This window comes from Hipposideros armiger, unplaced genomic scaffold (genome assembly GCF_001890085.2).
Source record: "Hipposideros armiger isolate ML-2016 unplaced genomic scaffold, ASM189008v1 scaffold_22, whole genome shotgun sequence".
NCBI classification, from domain to species: domain Eukaryota; kingdom Metazoa; phylum Chordata; class Mammalia; order Chiroptera; family Hipposideridae; genus Hipposideros; species Hipposideros armiger.
Window position 1 is genome coordinate 752,742 of NW_017731372.1, and position 20,113 is coordinate 772,854.

Consider the following 20,113-nt stretch of genomic DNA (forward strand, 5'->3'; position numbering starts at 1 on the left):
ATATAAATCCATAGAGTTGTAAACCAGAGAGAGAGTTTGGTAGCCAAAGACCTCAAACATCAGGAAACCATCTTAGATTTACCTCCGTTGTGTTAGGCTATGAGGCTTCAAGAGCAGAAACATTATTTTTGTATACAGTGTTCCTGGCATGGAAAAGTTGATGGAAATGGTAACCAATGAGAAACCATGTACTTTTGGGGGTCTGACTATCAAAACAGTGGGTTAGGAAGACTAGCTGTGGGCAAGGTGGCAGTAGAGTGTGATTGCGAGAATTGTTATGATGTGGTGTGATAGGTTAGGGGACAAATACCTCACATTGGGGTGGTGACACTAGAATGGAAAGGAACCTTTAGATACATTTTATTGTGAAGGAAGAATTGTCAGGACTTTAGTCAAGGATGATTTTAAGGCTTCGTGATCAGAATGGTGATACCATTAAAGTAAACGAAAAAGATGAGCTAATTTGGGGACATAATGAGTTTAGAAGTAGACACGTAAAATTTTAGGTCATGGAGGACATCAAATATGCGCAGCTGTCAAGGAGCTTTGGAAAAGCATGAGAGCTGGAGACATAAATTTGTGACTCATTCTGGTTACACTGTAGATGTTTCAGAAGTGTTTGAGTGTAGTTTTATTAAATGGTAGTTGAGGCGATGGAGCTGATCGCTATCTTTGAGGAAGCGAGGGAAATGTCAGTGCACCAGAGTGCACGTTAGCATTCATGGGGATTTCCACAAGTCCTTAGCTTGTACCTTCATCGAAGGTATCCTTCAAGGATTCTTACCCCAGACAACCTGAGGACTCTCAGGGTACCAGAGATCCATATGGTGGTCAGGTATCTTGATATCTCTTATGACCTTCAAATCAGAATACTTAAAAATCATCATGGCAGATCATTGCTGACATAATTATTGACTTGTTATGTGCCCGCACAATCCGAGGCACGTAAATAAAGCAACTTCTTGATCTTCCCAATAACCCTAGGAAGTAGACATTCTCATCACCCCTATGTTACAGGTAAGGCACAGAGGTTAAGTTACATCAGTAAGTCACGGGGCGGTGTGTCAAACCCAGGCAGCCTGGCTTCAGAGTCCATACTCTTCTGAACTGGTCCACTCGGCTCCCTCTTGATGCGCAGTCAACTTCAGGAAGTGATCCTACAGATCTCCTCAGATGTCATTAGTCTGACATCTGGTTAGTGCCCCAGCCCCTGTAAAATAAAACTACCTTTTTTTTTTTCTTGTTTAATTTTTCCTCATACCTGAAACTCAAGCAGCCATTATTACTTACTCTTGTTCAGTTCCTCAGTTTACAGTTTTGAATGGTAAAGTCAAGAACATGCTGAGGTGGTTTTTCGTTCTCTCTGTGCATCCTTATTCTGCATACATTTCTGAGACTTAGCACTGTTTCTTATTTTTGCATGTCTCTTCTCTTCCCAGGTGTAAATGTAATGGACATGCAAGCGAGTGTGTAAGGAATGAATTTGACAAGCTGGTGTGTAACTGCAAACACAATACTTACGGAATAGACTGTGAAAAGTGTCTCCCTTTCTTCAATGACCGGCCGTGGAGGAGGGCTACTGCTGAGAGTGCCAGCGAATGCCTGCGTGAGTACCCCTTGGCATAGGCCTGTGAAATTATCTTGAGGGCTTCCAGAGGTGGAAGGAGGAATGGGTGACTTCGCTTATTCCTCCTTGAAAGGAAAACTCTGACAGGCATTGTTTCTTGCACAATTTGAGAGTGCAGAACGGTCAACTGCACGCACGTCAGAGGAAAATCATAGACTAGGGCAATTGGCTGTAAGCGTGCACTGTGCTGGTTTTGTGTTTCCTTCCTGAATACGCATCCCAGAATGGGAACAGCATCTCTAAGCTTTGGCACTTTGCTTAGATCCAGATACTGGCCCTGTGTAGCCTACTCTAAAATATGATGTCTCTGGCCTTTTCTTTAATGCCCTTTAAAATATCCTTCTTCCTACTAATGCTCATTTATTTATTCAAGCAGCAAGGTAATTGAAGGACATGTCTCAGGCATGATGAGTTCTAGACTAAAACTGCCATTCAAAAGATTATTTATCAAAATTGTTTTTCCTTCATCTCACTAAAGAGCACAGGGGGAGACCCCACCATGCAAAGGTGGGTGGCTTTGGGAGAAAGAGTAGATACTGGTTTTCCTAGGAAAGGGTAAATTGAGAAAGGTAACACATTGTTCACCCCTTTATAATGTCTTGGTTTATTCTGAAGAGATAAAGGAATCTCAGAAGAAAGGAACTATGAAACCATGTAATTATGACTTGCAAAGGACTTAAACATAAGAAAATTTTCAAGCAGCTGTAATTTTCTTGTGGCCTTATAACTAGTCCTCATCATACAGTCTTGGGCATAAAGGGACTAAGAAAGAAGACACTCAGAACTCGCCGGAATTAGTGTGGAAACCTTGAAAAAGAATTGATGTCTCAACGACTATTTCCATTAGCTGCCTAGAGCAGATTTTCTTATTCATCTTGTCTTTCCCTCAAGAAATCCCAGATGTGCAGATAGGTTTTATGGCCTCCTCCAGCTTTCCTAATCCTTGGTTTGAGCTGCTTTTCCTGAACTGTAGAGTCAGTGTTGGAAGCTACATGACAGAGGCTGGCAAAAGACAGAATGAAATACTCCTAAGATGCGACATCTGAATACATGTACATGTGCGTTTGGAGAGTATTCTGTTTAATGGTGTGGTCCTATGTAGAGTCTATCCAGGAACATTATGAGGAAAACAAGGACATGTCAGCTTACCACTAGCAAATGAACCAAATGCTGGAGCAATATCAGTTTGCTTTCCTCCTGGGCCCCTGGGCCCCTTCAGCACTGGGACCCCTCAAAGAATGATGTTTCTGGAGGTTGTGACAGTAACTATGATATTGTCCAGATGCTGGGGCTACAGAGGAGAAAATTACAGCTGCCTTCTCTCTTACTGGCTGATGATGAGGGAGCCACAGCTTTGGCTGAGGGCTAGAATAGTGTAGACATGGGAATTACCCTGGTTCAAAGTTTCCAAGCACCACACCGTTCAGGTGGGTTGGCTGGGTGGATTTGGGGATAATCTAAGGGAGGCTCGAGGGAAGCGAAGCAGCTAATGAAGAAGGGAAAGGGGCTATAAAAGTTACTTAACACAACTCTAACGTTCGGTGCCAGTGCTTTGAGCTTCTAAAACGCTTTCCAGTGATCATACCATAAAAGAACCGATTGCAAATGAAGGGAGGAAAAAAAGAAAATATATCTATTCAAATATTATTTCAAAACAACAACTTCCTGATGGATCTGAAATCAAATAAAACTTTTTTTTAGTGCTCATGATGCTGCCTGTACTATGGGCAGAAGCAATAATTCTGAGAAAATCATCTTAATATAAATATAATAAAGAATTTCTGTGACTGTAGATACTTGTCCTTAAAATGTGGTCGTGCCCTGTAGAGAATATCGTTACTTAATAGATGATCCAGCTGCCACAGTGGCTCCCCAGTGGATGGACGGATCTAGATTTCCTTTCAATTCTGCTCCATCTCCAGGGGCACTGATTTTAACCCCATGCATCTTAGGTTACCCAGTCTGGATATGCAGGTAACTTGGCACTTCGAAAGTTAGTATATTAATGTATTTGAATCATTGGAGGCCTAAAAAATTAAGGTAAATGGAAGCTTGCATATAAATTGACACCTTGTTCTTGGAGTTGGTGTTAGGATGAAGGCTAAGATTCGGAAAAATTGTAATTCGACTTGGCTTTTCCTGTATATGAACAATGACCTAGAGATTCCTTTCTAAGTGTAGGAATTTCTTATATTTTAAGATGGTGCCATTTTTTATAAAGATGAACATGTCTTAGGAAGCTGATAACCCGGCTATGTGAACTTTTCATTGACATAGCCGTGTTTGTTTAATGAGCAATGAGTGTGTCTGGCGGTCATTCTTATTCTGCCACCACCTGTCTGTCACAGAGATGTGGCACATTATGGTTTGGTTTTCTCTGAGTCTTGTAACATGCTGTTGGTAAAGGAACATGGATCCGAGTTAACTCATCTGTTTTGGCCAACAGCCTGTGACTGCAATGGCCGATCACAGGAATGCTACTTTGACCCTGAACTATACCGTTCCACCGGCCACGGTGGCCACTGTACCAACTGCCAGGATAACACTGATGGCGCCAACTGTGAGAAGTGCCGGGAGAATTTCTTCCGCCTTGGGAACAAGGAAGCGTGCTCTCCGTGCCACTGTAGTCCTGTTGGTAAGTGAGTCAGTATTGGCTTCAGCCCGATGGGTTGAAAGATAAGCATTCCCTGTGCCCCCAGAAAAATAAACCTCGGTATGCGCACACGTTAGGTATGGGAACGTGTACATTATTGTAGCATGTAAATGATTCAGGATCTGCCTGTATCTCCCACCTCCACTCTGTTTAACCATGTTGAACTTTCCAGTGATTCTCTGGTGTGTATAAATGTGGGGTCAGCCTGAATAATGACTTTGTAAATAATTAGCAGCGAGATCATAGAGACCATTTGAACTTTGACTGTAAAAGGTTAGCTGCTTCGTGAGTTCTTCTTTGTTAATGATTTTGTTTAGTCTAAAATCCTTAGAGGGCTAAGCTTTTTCATGTGGGTGTGTGTTCATAATTGCGGTGTGCTCTTAGGCCATTCTACTCATTCAAGAGTTTGGCCTCTATTTTTGTCATTCGTGCTGGTATATACTTAAATCCTAGACATGGGCACAAGGAGCCTGTACTTTCCCATCGAGAAGTAACTGGCCTTGTGTCCAGTTTGTCATTGGGCATGCAGTGACTGTTTAGTGTTGTTCAACATTGATGAGTAGGGTGTATGTCTAGAAAGTTAAAATGTCATGGCTTAGAAGGGTACGAAGTTGACAGAATTCTGACTTTTAAAATTTGATCTTTATCCTCCTCTCTGTAACCATCTAGAAATTACATACTGGCTTTCAGGCATTGTTTTCAGTTACCCGTTTTCTTTCTTCGACTTATTCATTTTGCTTACATATCTGGTAGTTGACAAGCTCTTTAACTTTTAGGTTCTCTCAGCACACAGTGTGACAGCTATGGCAGATGTAGCTGTAAGCCAGGAGTGATGGGTGACAAGTGTGACCGTTGCCAGCCTGGGTTCCATTCTCTCACTGAGGCAGGTTGCAGGTAAGAGTTTTCAAAACTAAAAGAAGGGTGCAGAATCTAAATATAGTCAATTCCTAATAACAGATTTGCAGCTTACCTGCCGCAGTATGAACACTTTTTTCCCCAAAAGTAATTGTCGAGATTCTAGACTCCTAGCTATAATGATGATCCAGGATTGTTTTGTACAGAGATCAAGTGGGGTTTTTAATATCTACACGTGATGGGTATCCTTGATTGAAGCCAAATCCAAATCCAAAAATGACTTTAGGATTCATTTTGCTTTATTATGTATTTCTTATTTTTTAAAACGTCTATTAACATGTAAAACAAAAGCTTGGCTTTAAGAGTGGACGTTCTTTTTCCATTTTCTCTTCTCTCTTTGTTCTATTCCATTTTCCATCCAACAGGCCATGCTCGTGTAACCCTTCTGGCAGCATCGATGAGTGTAATGTTGAAACAGGACGATGTGTCTGCAAAGACAATGTGGAAGGCTTCAATTGTGAGAGGTAGGGCATTCTTTTTCGAGCTGTATTGTGTTTTCTCTCTTATCATATTTCAAGTACCAAAAAAATGCCTGATTGTATCTTCATCTTTTTCAGATGCAAACCTGGATTTTTTAACCTGGAATCGTCTAATCCGAGGGGTTGCACACCCTGCTTCTGCTTTGGGCACTCTTCCGTCTGTACAAACGCCATCGGCTACAGCGTTTCTTCTATAACCTCAACCTTTCAGATTGGTAATTGAGACCTTTCTTTCTGTCCCCCTAGAAATGTGAGACTAGACTTAACAGTATTTTTTTTAAATCAATAAGGATGTTTGGATGGTGGCAGCAATTCCCATCTTTTTCATGCATGTGATTTTTCTTGGCTTTTTAATTTAAACATACAGATGGTTTTAGAACATACCGGAGTGAGTATAAATGTTATAAAAAATAAAGCAAACTATAGCTTGAGGGAGGTAGCATATATAGGTACTGTCGTAGGATCTATTTATACAAGAACTTTCATTGATGTCTTCCCATCAACCTTCTGTATATTTTGTGGCATGTAGAGAACCTGAATTCAGGGTGTTTACAATGTTAACAATGCCTGTGTTTTCATCCTCTGCTTACAGATGAGGATGGCTGGCATGCAGAGCAAAGGGATGGTTCAGAAGCATCACTGGAGTGGTCCCCTGAAAGGCAGGACGTTGCCGTCATCTCAGACAGCTACTTTCCTAGGTACTTCATTGCTCCCGGTAAGTGAGGCTAGAAAGCAGGCTGGCTGATGTGTGCTGCTCCGTAGTCTCATGCTCACATTCTCGCACCATTGTGTCTGCGTTCCAGCCAAGTTCTTGGGCAAACAGGTGTTGAGTTATGGCCAGAACCTCTCCTTCTCCTTTCGCGTGGACCGGCGAGACACCCGCCTCTCTGCAGAAGACGTGCTACTAGAGGGAGCTGGCCTGAGAGTGGCTGTGCCCTTGATCGCACAGGGCAATGCCTATCCGAGTGAGACCACTGTGAAATACGTCTTCAGGTAAGCCCGTCTTAAGGTCGGCCCATCTTCTTGGCAAAATCAGACTGGACCAGAATTATGAAAGTGGTTTCTTTATCTAAGCTTATCAGGCCTTAAGGTGAATGTTGAAGAAAACTTCTGGGTTACAAAGGCTCCCTTGTAAAAGGGAGCCTTCCCTTTGTTTACCTGTACCAATAGGTACTGTCAAACCAACAGACTGGCTTCTGACTTGGTGCAATTGTTAGAGTATTGCATTGTTGGTGGCATAAATGAATAAGACACTGTTGATGGCATAAATGAATAAGACTTGCTTCCTCAGCACCCCGAATTGTCCCTACAGAAGTTCATGAGGCCCTTTCTTTCTCTTCAGGCTCCATGAAGCGACAGATTACCCTTGGAGGCCTGCTCTTACCCCTTTCGAATTTCAGAAGCTCCTTAACAATTTGACCTCCGTCAAGATCCGTGGGACGTATAGTGAGAGAAGTAAGTTATGACCTAGTGTAGAATTGTTTAAAGATACAGTTAGGTAGAAGGATCTATAATAATGCAAAGTGTATTTCTAAAGTCCTAATGCTATAATACGGACTCTAAAGAAGTGGTATAAACTACCTCATTATACCTGAATTAGGTATAAAAATAAGGTATTTCTTTCTTTTTTTTTTTTAATAATGTATTTCTTAAACTATTTTCAAGGGCCTAGAGAAAATTTGCTAAAATTAGTAAATAGCATTATTTTATGATGAATAAGCCTATTGCAATTACATTATCTATAAATAGATTCTTCTAAGAATTCTAAATATAGTTCCACTGGCTTGCGTTGCTTGACTTTCATTTCTTTTGGTTTATCGTAGTGTAAGTATCAAGGCTTTTAACCATTGGCTAAATGATGAAAAATTATAAATTACTGAATGAACATTTGTTATAATTTTAGAGAAACAAAGCTGTTTTAAGTATGCCTTTAAAATTTTTGTCCGATGAACTTTTTTTTTTATTATTTTTTATTGTGAAATACACATTTTTTAGAATTAGTTTCAGCTGTACAACACAGTGAAGTAGTTATAATTTTACCCCTCGAGGTGACAACCCCCTCCTCCAATCCACCACCCCACTTCCCCCCGCAATATCATACATATCTATTACAATTCCCTTGACTCCACTCCCACACTATACTCCATGTCCCATGACTATATATATATATTTTTTTTTTTCACTTATAGTTGACATACAATATTATACAACATCAGCTTCAGGTGTACAGTGCAGTGATCAAGCCTCTACCCCATCCATGATGCTGTCTCCCCAGCAAGACATGTGACCATCTGACACCCTACAAAATATTTACAACATTATTAATTATATTCTTCGAACTGTCTTTCATGTCCAAACTTTTTTTTTTAATGAGGACCTTTTTCTGTAGGAAGGTAAAACTGGGGAAAGGTGACTCAGAGTAGTCATGTGGCATTGGGAGTGGCATCAGCACTTTGGATGTACTGACTTTTTTTTTAACTGAGGTATAATTAACATACAACGTTATATTAGTTTCCAGCATATGACATAATGCTTCAGTATTTGTATCTGTTGCGAAATGATCACCACAATCAGTCTAGTTAACATCTGTCACCATACATAGTTACGGAATTTCTTTTTCTTATGATGAGAACTTTTAAGATTTACTCTCTCTTAGCAACTTTCCAAAATGCAATACAGCATTACTAACTATAGTTCACTATGCTATGTGTCACATCCCAGGACTGACTTATTTTATAACTGGAAGTTGGTACCTTTAGACTCCCTTCAACCATTTCACCTCCCCTCACCCCAGCCACCTCCAATCTGTTCTCTGTATCTATAAGTTCGTGGTTCTTTTGTTTTGCAGTGTTTTTAGAGTCCACATTAAGTTGGATCACATGGTATTTGTCTGTCTCTGTCTGACTTACTTCACTTCACCTAGTGCCCTCAAGGTCCTAGGTTGTGTTGAGTTTTGAGATGCCTGCATGAATATCCAGTTGAGAATGTCTTATAAGTAGTAGTTAGAAATATGGATCCTGAGGCTTAGGAAGAAGTTAGGACTAGAGATCTAGAATTAAAAGGTTGTCAGCATATGGGCAGTGGTTTTTAAACTTGGAACTATGAAAACTTGGAAAATGTAGAAAGAGAAAAGATGAGGCAATTCCTGGAAACAGAGTTATTTAAGCTTCATGACCCGAGACTCAAGAGAGAAATAAAATGTGAAGGAGGAGAAATAGCATGTTTAGGAAGATCACAGCAGTGGATTTTGGATTGTGGGACTAAGGAATCATTGGTGAGTTTTGGAGTTTTTTTTTAAAGAAGTGTTGAAACTGAAGTTAGGTTGCAGTGCTTTGATAAGTAGTTTGAAGGTCAAGCAGTAAAATACAAGTTATTTTTTTAAGAACTTTGGCTGTAAGGGAAGGAAGAGATGGACTGTGATTCAGGAGTAGGGACAGAATTGCAGGAAGCGTACTTTCAGGATGGGAAGACTTAAGAGAGTTTAGAGTTGGAAGCTCATTAACCAATAGTGATGTATGTCATGATCTAATTGTTGAAACAAATACCATAAACATGTTAAAATGAACTAAGTTCAAGGCAGCAATAGGAGAGAGATCCTTCAGCCTCAGATTACCAATTTCTAAGAATTATATAAGCAACAAACGCTATTCCATACATCGGGAAATACACTTGACATGTAGACTGCAAGAGGCAGGAGTATAATGGAAACTAAAGGGAAATACGACAATATAATCAAAGCTTGCCTCTCTCGCAGGGTGTCCCTGCCGAGGTCCTCTCAGGCACGGCTGGGTTGGATGAACCATTGGTCTAAGCCAGTACAAGACTTTTTCTATTTTCATTTTCTTCTGGAAATGGGAACGCGTTGTGATATATGGCATAATGACTTTGGAATCATTGCGTAGTTTTCAAAGTAGCCCTGAGTGTTAGAACTTGTTTACGTATTTTTGCTGTTTCATGCAGCGTGAAAAAATATAATTGAGCAGTGCCTGTTGACAGGCGCTCTCCCTGCTTTCTAATCCTTGAACTTGACAACCCCTGCTTTCGTGGCAAAAGAACAAAAACCCTGCTTAATGGCTGCAGATGTAAACACTTTTTGTCCCTCAGATTCTTGCTCTTATCTTTTGTTGCCCAAAACTATTGCCCGATGCTTTTGATTTTTCATATTAGTGATTGGGAGAGCTATAAAAATTCACGTGTGTGTGTGTTTAAAAATATAAGTTTGCTATACCGTCATTCCAAACACTCAGCATTAACTACCATGTGATTATTATAAATTCTGTTTTTTTAGTTATCTTCTCCAATACATGAATTAAACTAGTGGTTGATTGAGATTTGGGGTCTGGTCACTCTTTAGCATGACTGACTTTTTGTGAGCTTTTAGACCACGGAAGCCAGTTCAGTGATTCTCTTTTCTACACCACACCAGGTGCTGGATATTTGGATGATGTCACCCTGGCCACTGCTCGTCCCGGGCCTGGGGTCCCTGCAACCTGGGTGGAGTCCTGCACCTGCCCTGTGGGATACGGGGGGCAGTTTTGTGAGATGTGCCTCTCAGGTTACAGAAGAGAAACTCCGAGTCTCGGGCCATACAGCCCATGTGTGCTTTGTTCCTGCAATGGGCACAGTGAGACCTGCGACCCTGAGACAGGTGAGCCGACAATCTCTGGGGCGGCTGGACCTAAATAATTCTCTGTAGCAGATGGGTAGGAAATACTCACTGTGTTATTTGCTTGTGTACTTGCATGTTTTCTCATTCCCGCTCTCCAAATAGGTGTTTGTAACTGCAGAGACAATACAGGTGGCCCCCAGTGTGAGAGGTGTAGTGATGGATACTATGGAGATTCGACCACAGGCACCTCCAATGATTGCCAGCCCTGTCCGTGTCCGGGAGGCTCGAGTTGTGCAATGGTCCCTAAGACACAGGAGGTGGTGTGCACCAACTGTCCTACTGGCACCACCGGTACGTCACCTTTCTGTCTGCTTCCAGTGTTCCAGCCTGTAAAACACCTTGGGAAGAAAGGGCTTTAGTAGTTTCTGGATTTTTTTTGTTTTGTTTTGTTCAATGATTACAGGTTTCCTAGTAGGCAACAGGTTTTTTACGGATTTATGACTAGCACGTCAGACACTAATAATAGCTAACATATTTATGGTCGGGTGCGTTTCTGAGCACTTCCCCATGTTCTGCCTCATTAATCCTCACGACCCTGGGAGGTAGGTTCTGCTAGTGTCCCCATGTTCCAACTAGGGAAACTGAGGCACGGAGACACTAAGTTACATGACTAAGGCTGCAGGCGAGGCATTGGAGGAGCTGGATTTCAACCCGGGAATTCTAGCTCCAAAGATGATGATCACTGTAATATACACCCCCCCCCCATATGAGGAGAGCCAAAACTTGATTTTTAGTGTGTGGTGCTGTCCTTGATGTTGGGATTGTTGCTACAAAGTGGTAATTTTTAAATTCTTTGCATTCTTTCTCTAAACAGTCCTTTCAGTGTATCAGAGCCCATCGCATTTAGTTGGGAAAATATGTTTATTTTTTATAGTTTTGGATAGGCCTGTGTTCCCATTCTCTGAGTTTCTTTCTTTGGGATAAGAACATGAAACTACATCTTCCCTAACTACTCACGGTGCCGCCCAGGGCTGACTGACTGAGGAGACTGAAGTTCACTGGTGACCGTTCTCCTTCTGCCATCGACTTCTGCCCCCAAGGAATGGAGAGGCTCTGGCCAGGCTTCAGAGATGGCCTCTGACTCCATGACAAGCTTTTTGTCCCAAAGATATTAATACAGAGCATGAAAATAAGTAAACCAGCAAAACACTGAGATGATAATCTGGATCTCTTGCGTTTCATCAACACATTCTTGAATCACTGGGAAACAGCCAAACGCCCCGTCTTACTTCCGCCGCTCACTGACCCCACACCAAGCTCAACGGAAGGGCAGGGCAGCGCGGAGATGCAAATGGTTGCTTAAGGAAGTTGAGGCAATAAGGAGTCAAAATTAGGGTAGAATTACATAGTTTTTTACTCTTCCCTGCTTTTCTATTAAAAACCATGGCCCCGCAGAGTCTCGCGCAGCCTTCTTCAGCCTCACTGCCCACCACCCACTCGCTCACTCGGCTCCAGCCCTCCTGGACTGCTTGTCCCTCAGAGGTGCCAGACTCGGCCGGCCATGTGCTGTCCTCTTTCTTCAAACTGCTTACCCCGCTTCCTTCTCCCCAAACCTCACGTTCCTTGGCCAGCTCCTGTCTCTTCTGTGGGGTTGGGTTGAAACATCACTTTCCCAGGAAAGCTGCCCTCTCTGGACCCTCCCTGCCTTTTACCCCCAGCTCAGAGGGCCCTTTCCTTCACTGCTGTGGGGTCTGGTAAATATCCCACTTAGAATACCTACTCTTAGAAGTGCTTACTATACACTCATTTTGTTGTTCCACTGACTGGGTAGATGGCAACTGCGAAACTAAACAGTTAAGCAGAGTGGAGCCATTCTCATGTCGATACTAAATAATACAGATGGCGGATCGAGACTATTTGAGATGGTTCATGGAGACATGAGTATGATATAGGAGATCTATAGCAGGTTTTGCAGTTTCTGAGGTTGTTAATTAGGGGGTAGAGTCTGTGCGAAAAGCAGCATAGACCCTATAAAAAATAATGCCATCACTCTTTAATCCTGTATCCTGCTGTACTATTTTCATAGCACTTTTTAAACCACTTGATATTTTTCTGTTTATTTATTTGTTGTCTATCTTCCCCCTTCATTCCTCTACCCCTAGTTTACGCCATGTGAGAGCAGGGACTTTTGTCTGTTTCATTCACTTTTGTCTGTTTCATTCGCTTTTGTCTGTTTCATTCGCTTTTGTATCCCTAACATGGAGAATAGGGCTTGGTGTGTGTGTGTTTGTTGAATGAATGCAGATATTTATTAAGTAAATGAATAGAGGATACAGATACAAGGTAAGATGTTCTTCACTTAGAAGACTCTTTAAGGATACAACTAACTACCGAGAGTCACGTATCTTTATGCATCACATGGGGTAAACTTTCACATTTCATCTTCAGAACAGTCCCTTGAGGCACATTAATAATAACCTTTATTTTTAACAAGTTTTTGAGTGCATGGCTTTGGGAATACAAAGATGCACAAGGGTGGTCCCTACTCTTCAGAGGCTGAAAGTATGGAGAGAGGCTGACAGTGTGGTTAGCTCAAATAAAAGGACACGCACACACACGAGTGCTAAAGGAGAAACGACACCACTCCCAGTGAGGGGAGTGACGAGAAGGAAAACTTGGGCTAAAAAAGGCACATAACATGCCCAACGTCATATGATTTAATGTAGCCAGAACTTGAACCTGCCTCCTAGACTCTGAGACAAAAAGTAGAACTGTAGCTGCCGAGGATATTTCGGAGTGGGCGGTTTTCATGGGCGGGCTACCATGTAGCAATGTGTTAGGGTTTCTACCAGGTTTTTTAAATCAAGCATTATTCAAAACAGGTTTTATGACATTTTCAATATGGATTGTATCTAGAATAGCTAAATTATCTGATGCAACAGCGTAGCTGGAATGCTGTCTTCGTCCTAATCTGGAGAAAGATCTCGGGTGTGGGGCTGGTAACTATTTACTTCAGAGACAAGAAGGGCCCTCAGGTCCCTCTTCTCTCTCAAAGTCCTATTTCTGCCCCTTGTGCCCCACCCTCAACCGCCTTTTCTGCTCACCTCATCAGTGGTCTCCATTTGCCAACTGCAGTGGTCAGTTTTCAGTCCTCATCTGACCCCGGTCTCTCGGCAACACTGGGCACTGTTAACTGCTCACTTTGCTCCAAACAGTTTCTCCTCTTCCCGTTTTTGACACTTCCCTCTCCTTGGCTTCCTCCCATTTCTCTTCTCTTGGGTCTCCTTTGATTACTTCTGATTCGCAACCTAGGACTTCCATGTCGGCTTTATCTGTATTCTCCCCTCCGGTGAGCAGACCTCATCTTTAGCCTTCAAAGCCTGTCTGTGCTACAGGTGCACAGCCTGTATCTTCAGCCCTGACCTCGCTCTCCTGACCACCGGCTACCTACTTGCCATCTCCACTTGGATGGTGGGCTGGCAGCCTTCCATATGCCTCTCCACATCCATTCTTCCTTGTTCTCCATCCTTATGAGACCTGCATGCACTACCTCTAATGGAAGCCCTCATTCAAGTTCAGGCACAAACAGGAGATCAGATCAAAGAGGGGGGGACAAGGGGGAAGGCAGAGTATTTATTCCAAGGCTCTTCCTCTGTAGGGTCCTTGTGGTTTGGTGACCTTAGTCAAAGTTCTCAGCTCCTGCCAGGCTGCCTCCAAACAGCTCTTTCTAGTAAAGTTAGAAACTATTAGGTTCTGGTAACTGGCCCTTCCACCCACCCCCTGAGGCCCAGGTTACGGAGCCTCCCCCCACCCCTGCAGTCCCTCCAGATACTACACTGTCCTGTGGCTCCCCGCTCTGCCTGTACTTCGGTGGACAGTATCTTTACCAAACTCTCCTCAAGTCTTGCTGATTTGAACGTGCCCATTGTTTCCTGGTGGGATCTGGATTCAGATGGCTAAAGGAATTCTCAAATTTCAACAAATCCAGGCTAAATCTTTGATTTCCTCTGTCTCCAACCCCAACACTGTTCCTTCCCCAATCTTGTTCATCTCAGTAAAAGTACTACCGCACACCTAGCTGCTCAAGCTAAAATCCTAGGCATACCCTGGATTGTTCTTTCTTTCATTTCCTAGAAGCCACCAACCAGCAAGCGTTACTGGTTCTATCTCACACCTTTACCACTCTCCCCTACTTCCGCTGCTGCCACCACCCTGGTCCACCCTTGTGTCGTCATCTGTCCCTGCTTCACTCTGCTCCCCTACAATCCATTCTCCATACAGCAGCCAGCATCATACTTGGGAAATGCCAATCAGATCGCATCACTTTTAAAACCCTCCAGTACTGTCTCCGCTGCACTTCAGGTCAAACCCAACTTCCTTCTTGTGAGCTCCATGGTTGGCTCTTATTGCTTCCACAAGCTGGTCTTGCTTTTCTGGAACATTCTTCCCTTGGATATTATCATAGCTGGTTTATTCTGTCTTTCCATTGCCATCGCAAGTGTCTCCTCTTTACAGAGGCTTTCTCTAACCACCCCATCTAAAGTAGCCCTCACCCTGTCCCTCTGTCACGTCAGTCTGTTTTGTTTAACTTCTTTATGCTTCTCTCTAACTAAAGTGACCTCATTTATTTATGTCTGTGGATTGGCCTCCCCCAACTGTATCATAAGCTTCATGAGAATGGAGACCTTGTCTACCTTGATCGTCACATCATCCTGACAACCTAGAATCTGCCCGTGTATAACAGATGCTCAGTACCTAGTTGTTGAATGAATACATGAGCAGACTTCTGTTTCTCTGGAAAGCTTAGACTTGTCCAGGTCCTGTTGGTTACAAAGACATTAAGAACCCAACTTGAGCTAATAAAGGTGGGGAAGTGGAACAGGAAAGGTGAGAAGTGATGGGTTTAGTACAGCAGAAAGGGCCCTGGATCCTAGCTCTGTCTCTCTTACTATCAGCTATTTGGTTGTGGGCAAGTTACTTAATCTCTCTGTTCCCTTAACTGTAATAGAAGCGAGCGGCAAATGACGATCTCCAAGTTCTCTTCTAAAACGCTCTGATTTTTTGCACATTGGCACTGCTCAGGCAAAGATTCACACACACCTTTTATATTTTAGGAGAATGACCCAGGCCAACCCTGTCGTGTAGAAGATTTATATTTATGGTGTCAAGAGCCACCTTTCATCTTTCTTAAGATTGTCAACAAAAACAAACATATGAATGCGCCATCCCTTGGGACTGGAGAGGTTTATAAATCCTGAGCCTGACTCATTTCCCAAGCACTTTTAGTGCATGATTTCAGGTGATCCTCAGAACAGGTGAAGTCAAGTAGGCACACCAGCTACTCGCTTGCTATAAGGAAATGTAGATGTGCCCGAGGTCACTCCACCGGTCTGGCACAGTGCCGGGTCAGCAGCCCAGGTCCTCTGCTCTCCTGGGCAGGTATCTACCTGCCATATCCACTGCGCCATGTTGCCTCGCGTCCGATGGTGACACTAGACCATTTGTCACCACTGGTAATGTGTAGCCAGTAGCACCAGCAATGTCTGAGGCCTTTCTCTCAGCTCATCACATTGTCTCGTGCCCAGGTAAAAGATGTGAGCTCTGTGATGATGGCTACTTTGGAGACCCTTTGGGAAGGAACGGCCCTGTGAGGCTTTGCCGCCTGTGCCAGTGCAATGACAACATCGACCCCAACGCCGTCGGCAACTGCAACCGCCTGACGGGAGAGTGCCTCAAGTGCATCTATAACACGGCCGGCTTCTATTGTGACCGCTGCAAAGATGGATTCTTCGGAAATCCACTGGCTCCCAACCCAGCAGACAAATGCAAAGGTACCCAGCCGTCGGCCAGTCACAGCCGTACTCGTTTCTTCTGAGAATTCATTGTGTGGGCACTTTAAATGGTTACAGATTGTTTGGTCTAAGGCAGCACCGTTCAATAGCAATGTAGTGCGAACCACTTATGTCATTTAAATTTTTCTAGGAGAGACATTAACATAAAGAGAAACAGGGAAAATTAATTTCAACAATGTATTTAACTTAATCTAAGATGATCATTTCAGCAAGTAATCAAGAATTAATTGTTAAGATGGAAATCCTTTCTGTTTTCCATACCAAGCCTTCAAAAGCCAGTGTGTTTCACATTTGCAGCACATCTCAGCGAAGAGCAGTCACATTTCAAGTGTTTGATAGCCACCAGTGACCGGTGGCTGCAGTTTGAACAACCCAATCTAAGGGATAGATTTGTACTGTTTATAGTTTGGGATTTCTCGCGGGTGATTTGCGTCTTGCTGTCTCTGTCTCCCCACCTTAGCCTGTGATTGCCATCCCTACGGGACCGTCCAGCAGCAGCGAGGCTGCAACCCCGTGACCGGGCAGTGCAACTGTCTGCCTCACGTGACCGGCCGGGACTGTGGAGCCTGTGACCCTGGATTCTACAACCTGCAGAGCGGGCAAGGCTGTCAGAGGTAAGGCACCAGGTACCTTTGCTGGAAGTAACCTTGGCTTTTCTTACTGGAAGAGATGAATTTGGGGGGCTCACATTGTCCAGGAATGTCTTGAGTGCCTGATGCAGGCAAAGGACCCTACAAGGCAATACTGGGGAGCTGCAATGAAGCTAATGGGAGAAAAGAGTGGAATACAGGGTCACCTGAGCAATTTTTTTTTTTTTAAGATTTTTATTGGGGAATTGGGGGATGGGAACAGTGCTGGGGAATTGGGGGAAGGGAAACAGACAAGTTGCGGTCGTCTTGTTCCTCAGTCTAGTTGTGGAGGACGTTGCTTCACTGGCCCAAGTTGGCATCATCATTGTTAAAAAATACAAATTATAAGGCCCTTGCTGAGAGGCTTAGAATCAGAAATTCTAGAGTGGCAGTTGGGGAATTCCTGTTTTCAAAGCTCCTGGCCAGTGTCTGTGTAGTTGAAGAGCCACTGGGAGTGGTTTTTGCAGTGGACTAGCAGTGTCTGTATGGGTTAGGTTAGAAAAAGAGGTTCTGAATAGAACGCAGGAAAATTACTCAAACCTCAGGGGCTTAATAGCCTTTAACATTCTGCTTTCTAGTACAAATTCCATCAGTCTATGCTGAAAGGGAAAAATAGAGTTTGCTTCGAGTCTGTTTTGCTTGCCTGAGAAATGTCATGTGTTCGTTTCAGGTGTGACTGCCATGCTTTGGGTTCCACCAACGGACAGTGTGACATCCGCACGGGCCAGTGTGAGTGCCAGCCTGGCATCACCGGTCAGCACTGCGAGCGCTGTGAGGTCCACCACTTTGGGTTCGGGCCCGAAGGCTGCAAACGTAAGGGGCGTTGGTGGCATAGAGCTCTAAGTCTCCCCGAATTCCCGTGAGAACCGGAAGTCCAGAAAGGACTCTGACCAGCTCAGCCTACCCGCGCGGCCCAGAGTCAGGGCTGCTGCTAAGTCACTATAGATGCTTTAGTCATCAAATATTACCCTTTTCTAAAACTCCAGGGGTTGAGAGCTTTGGTGGTTTCTTTGCAACCACCTTCGATATGTCTTTTTTTGGTAGTGTTTCTGATTCTCCCTTTTTTCCAATCTTTTATTTTTCCAAAGAAAAGCCTCCCTGTGATTACCAAGCTTTCCTACTGTGCCTAGTAGAACTTTCTATTGACCCCTTTCTTGGTGCCGATAGTGAAACAGTGAGGGATTCTGAGGGATTCTGCTCAGACGGTGTTTGTTCACTTACTGGCTGCATTAGCGTCCCGCCCCTGAGGCCCTTTTGGTGTGCTCACATCTAAACATCTGCTGTCCTTGGCATAAACACTTGCCTGGAATTAGGCCTCAGAACAGTGTGGGGTTTTGCTTTCTGAATTCCTTCATTTCTTCCCTGGAATGTAGCCTAAGTCATTGACTCAGCTCAGAGAACAAAGTGAGTAAACAAACGATAAAATAATACAAAATAAGCGTTAGCATTTGGGTTTTCTAGCTCCTTAGTGAGAGAAATATTAAACAGTGGAGAGATGAAGGTAGAGATGAATTCTGAAAGGGCACGGATGAGTTTCATAGACTCATTTCTATACTTATTATGTAACATGAACTGTGCCCCTCTCCCAAGGATGCACACGTTGCTTTAAAACTTTCTTTTGCCATGAAAATGTCTGCCTTCTCTGCTAAGCAGACTTAACCATTTCAACTCTCATAAATCAGCCTGTTTTTCAAAAACAAAAAGTCTACTTACAGTGATTGTCCAGTCAGCTTATTGACACAGACTGAGTTAAAAGACAGCACACCCTTCTCTTCCATATTATGCACTCTTTTCCCTTTACTCTGCAGCCTGCGACTGTCATCCGGAGGGGTCTCTTTCACTCCAGTGCAAAGATGATGGTCGCTGTGAATGCAGAGAAGGCTTTGTGGGGAATCGCTGTGACCAGTGCGAAGAGAACTACTTCTACAATCGGTCTTGGCCTGGCTGCCAGGAATGTCCAGCGTGTTACCGGCTGGTAAAGGATAAGGTAAGCTGTCAACAGTGCACTCGTTCATTCACGTATTTATTCACTCATTCATTCGTTCATTTGTTCAATAGACATTAAATGGCTACTTCTGTGCCTTAAACCCTGGAGAAACAATGGTGAACAAGATAGACACAAGTCCCTGTTCTCAAAGACTCGTGTTCCAGTTAGGAGACAAATAATAAAATTTAGATAAAGGAATCCCAAGATAAGTGCCAGAAAGAATACACACGGAGAATGACTGGGAGCGGTGGGAGGGGGGAACGACTTTACAAAAGGCTCCTCTTAGGAAATGTACTTAGGTGAGATCTTAAGGCTAAGAAGGAACAAGGCAGGCTTTTCCCGGCAGAGGGAACGTGGGTGCAGAGAGGCCTGGAAGCTGGGAGGGGTCGAGCCTGCTGAGTGAGGGGGGAGCAGTTTGTGAGAAGGCTGGAGAAGTTGGGAGACACAGCTCACGTGACACCGTGTTGACCATAGTAAGGAATTTAAATTTTATTCCAAATCCAATGGGAATGCACTGAAGGGTTTTAAGCTAGAAAACCCAGCTTAACCTTTTAAGAGGAACACTCCGACTTCTGTGTGAAGAATGATGGATAGAAGTGGGGCAGAAGGGGAGGCCTAGACTGACTTGGATGAATATGTGTATCGGGGTGGGGGGGCATTGGGGGGTACAAGGATTGGGAAAGAGAAGAATCAGGGTGAATCTTGGGGTTTTTGCTTCAGGTAGCTGGAGGCATGCGATGACTCAGAACAAACTTAAGAGGAAAAAAAAAATCAAGGGTATAATTTTGGATGTTAAGCTGAGATATGTATCAGAGAGCCACGTGGAGACAGCAGGAAGGAAACCTAAAACATGAGGGAGAGGCCAGAACTGGTGTTTATCAGCACGTAGTGTTTAAAGTCAAAGGAATGGGCCTGATGGTTTTTGTGTTGGAGCCAGAGAAATAAAGAAAAACTACCCATGGTATCTATTTGCAGGTAGACATGAGTGGGGCGTATAGACCTGCCCGTTACAGGGTGCCCTCTGATTATAATTCCTGCAGGAAGTATAATCGAGTTCTTCAGGAACACTTGTACTTCCTACCTTTCCCTTTTCTTCCTTCCTTATGTTCAGGTTGCCGATCATCGAGTGAAACTCCAGGAATTAGAGAATCTCATAGCAAACCTTGGGACTGGGGATGAGATGGTGACGGATCAAGCCTTTGAAGAGCGACTCAAGGAAGCCGAGAGAGAGGTTACGGACCTCCTTCGCGAGGCCCAGGATGTCAAAGGTACACATGGTCAAACAGTGGGTAACTCAGAAGGCAAACCGATCCTCAGAGGTGGCTCCTAATTCAAGGGGAATTCATATGGTTTTATAAAATT

General features: G+C 43.6%; 1 protein-coding gene across 1 annotated transcript in view; it reads left to right on the forward strand.

Moving 5' to 3' along the window:
- Positions 1 to 653: 653 nt before the first annotated feature.
- LOC109379100 (laminin subunit gamma-1) overlaps positions 654 to 20,113 on the forward strand; it is a 37,316-nt gene continuing 17,856 nt past the window's right edge. The window contains exons 1-16 of the mRNA XM_019635444.1: positions 654 to 691; positions 1,440 to 1,606; positions 4,074 to 4,262; positions 5,057 to 5,174; positions 5,561 to 5,659; positions 5,753 to 5,889; positions 6,267 to 6,389; positions 6,478 to 6,667; positions 7,017 to 7,129; positions 10,101 to 10,322; positions 10,446 to 10,634; positions 15,869 to 16,114; positions 16,596 to 16,749; positions 17,435 to 17,577; positions 18,573 to 18,751; positions 19,863 to 20,019. Coding sequence (XP_019490989.1) covers positions 654 to 691; positions 1,440 to 1,606; positions 4,074 to 4,262; positions 5,057 to 5,174; positions 5,561 to 5,659; positions 5,753 to 5,889; positions 6,267 to 6,389; positions 6,478 to 6,667; positions 7,017 to 7,129; positions 10,101 to 10,322; positions 10,446 to 10,634; positions 15,869 to 16,114; positions 16,596 to 16,749; positions 17,435 to 17,577; positions 18,573 to 18,751; positions 19,863 to 20,019 — 2,464 coding nt within the window. The remainder of the gene's footprint in view (positions 692 to 1,439; positions 1,607 to 4,073; positions 4,263 to 5,056; positions 5,175 to 5,560; positions 5,660 to 5,752; positions 5,890 to 6,266; positions 6,390 to 6,477; positions 6,668 to 7,016; positions 7,130 to 10,100; positions 10,323 to 10,445; positions 10,635 to 15,868; positions 16,115 to 16,595; positions 16,750 to 17,434; positions 17,578 to 18,572; positions 18,752 to 19,862; positions 20,020 to 20,113) is intronic.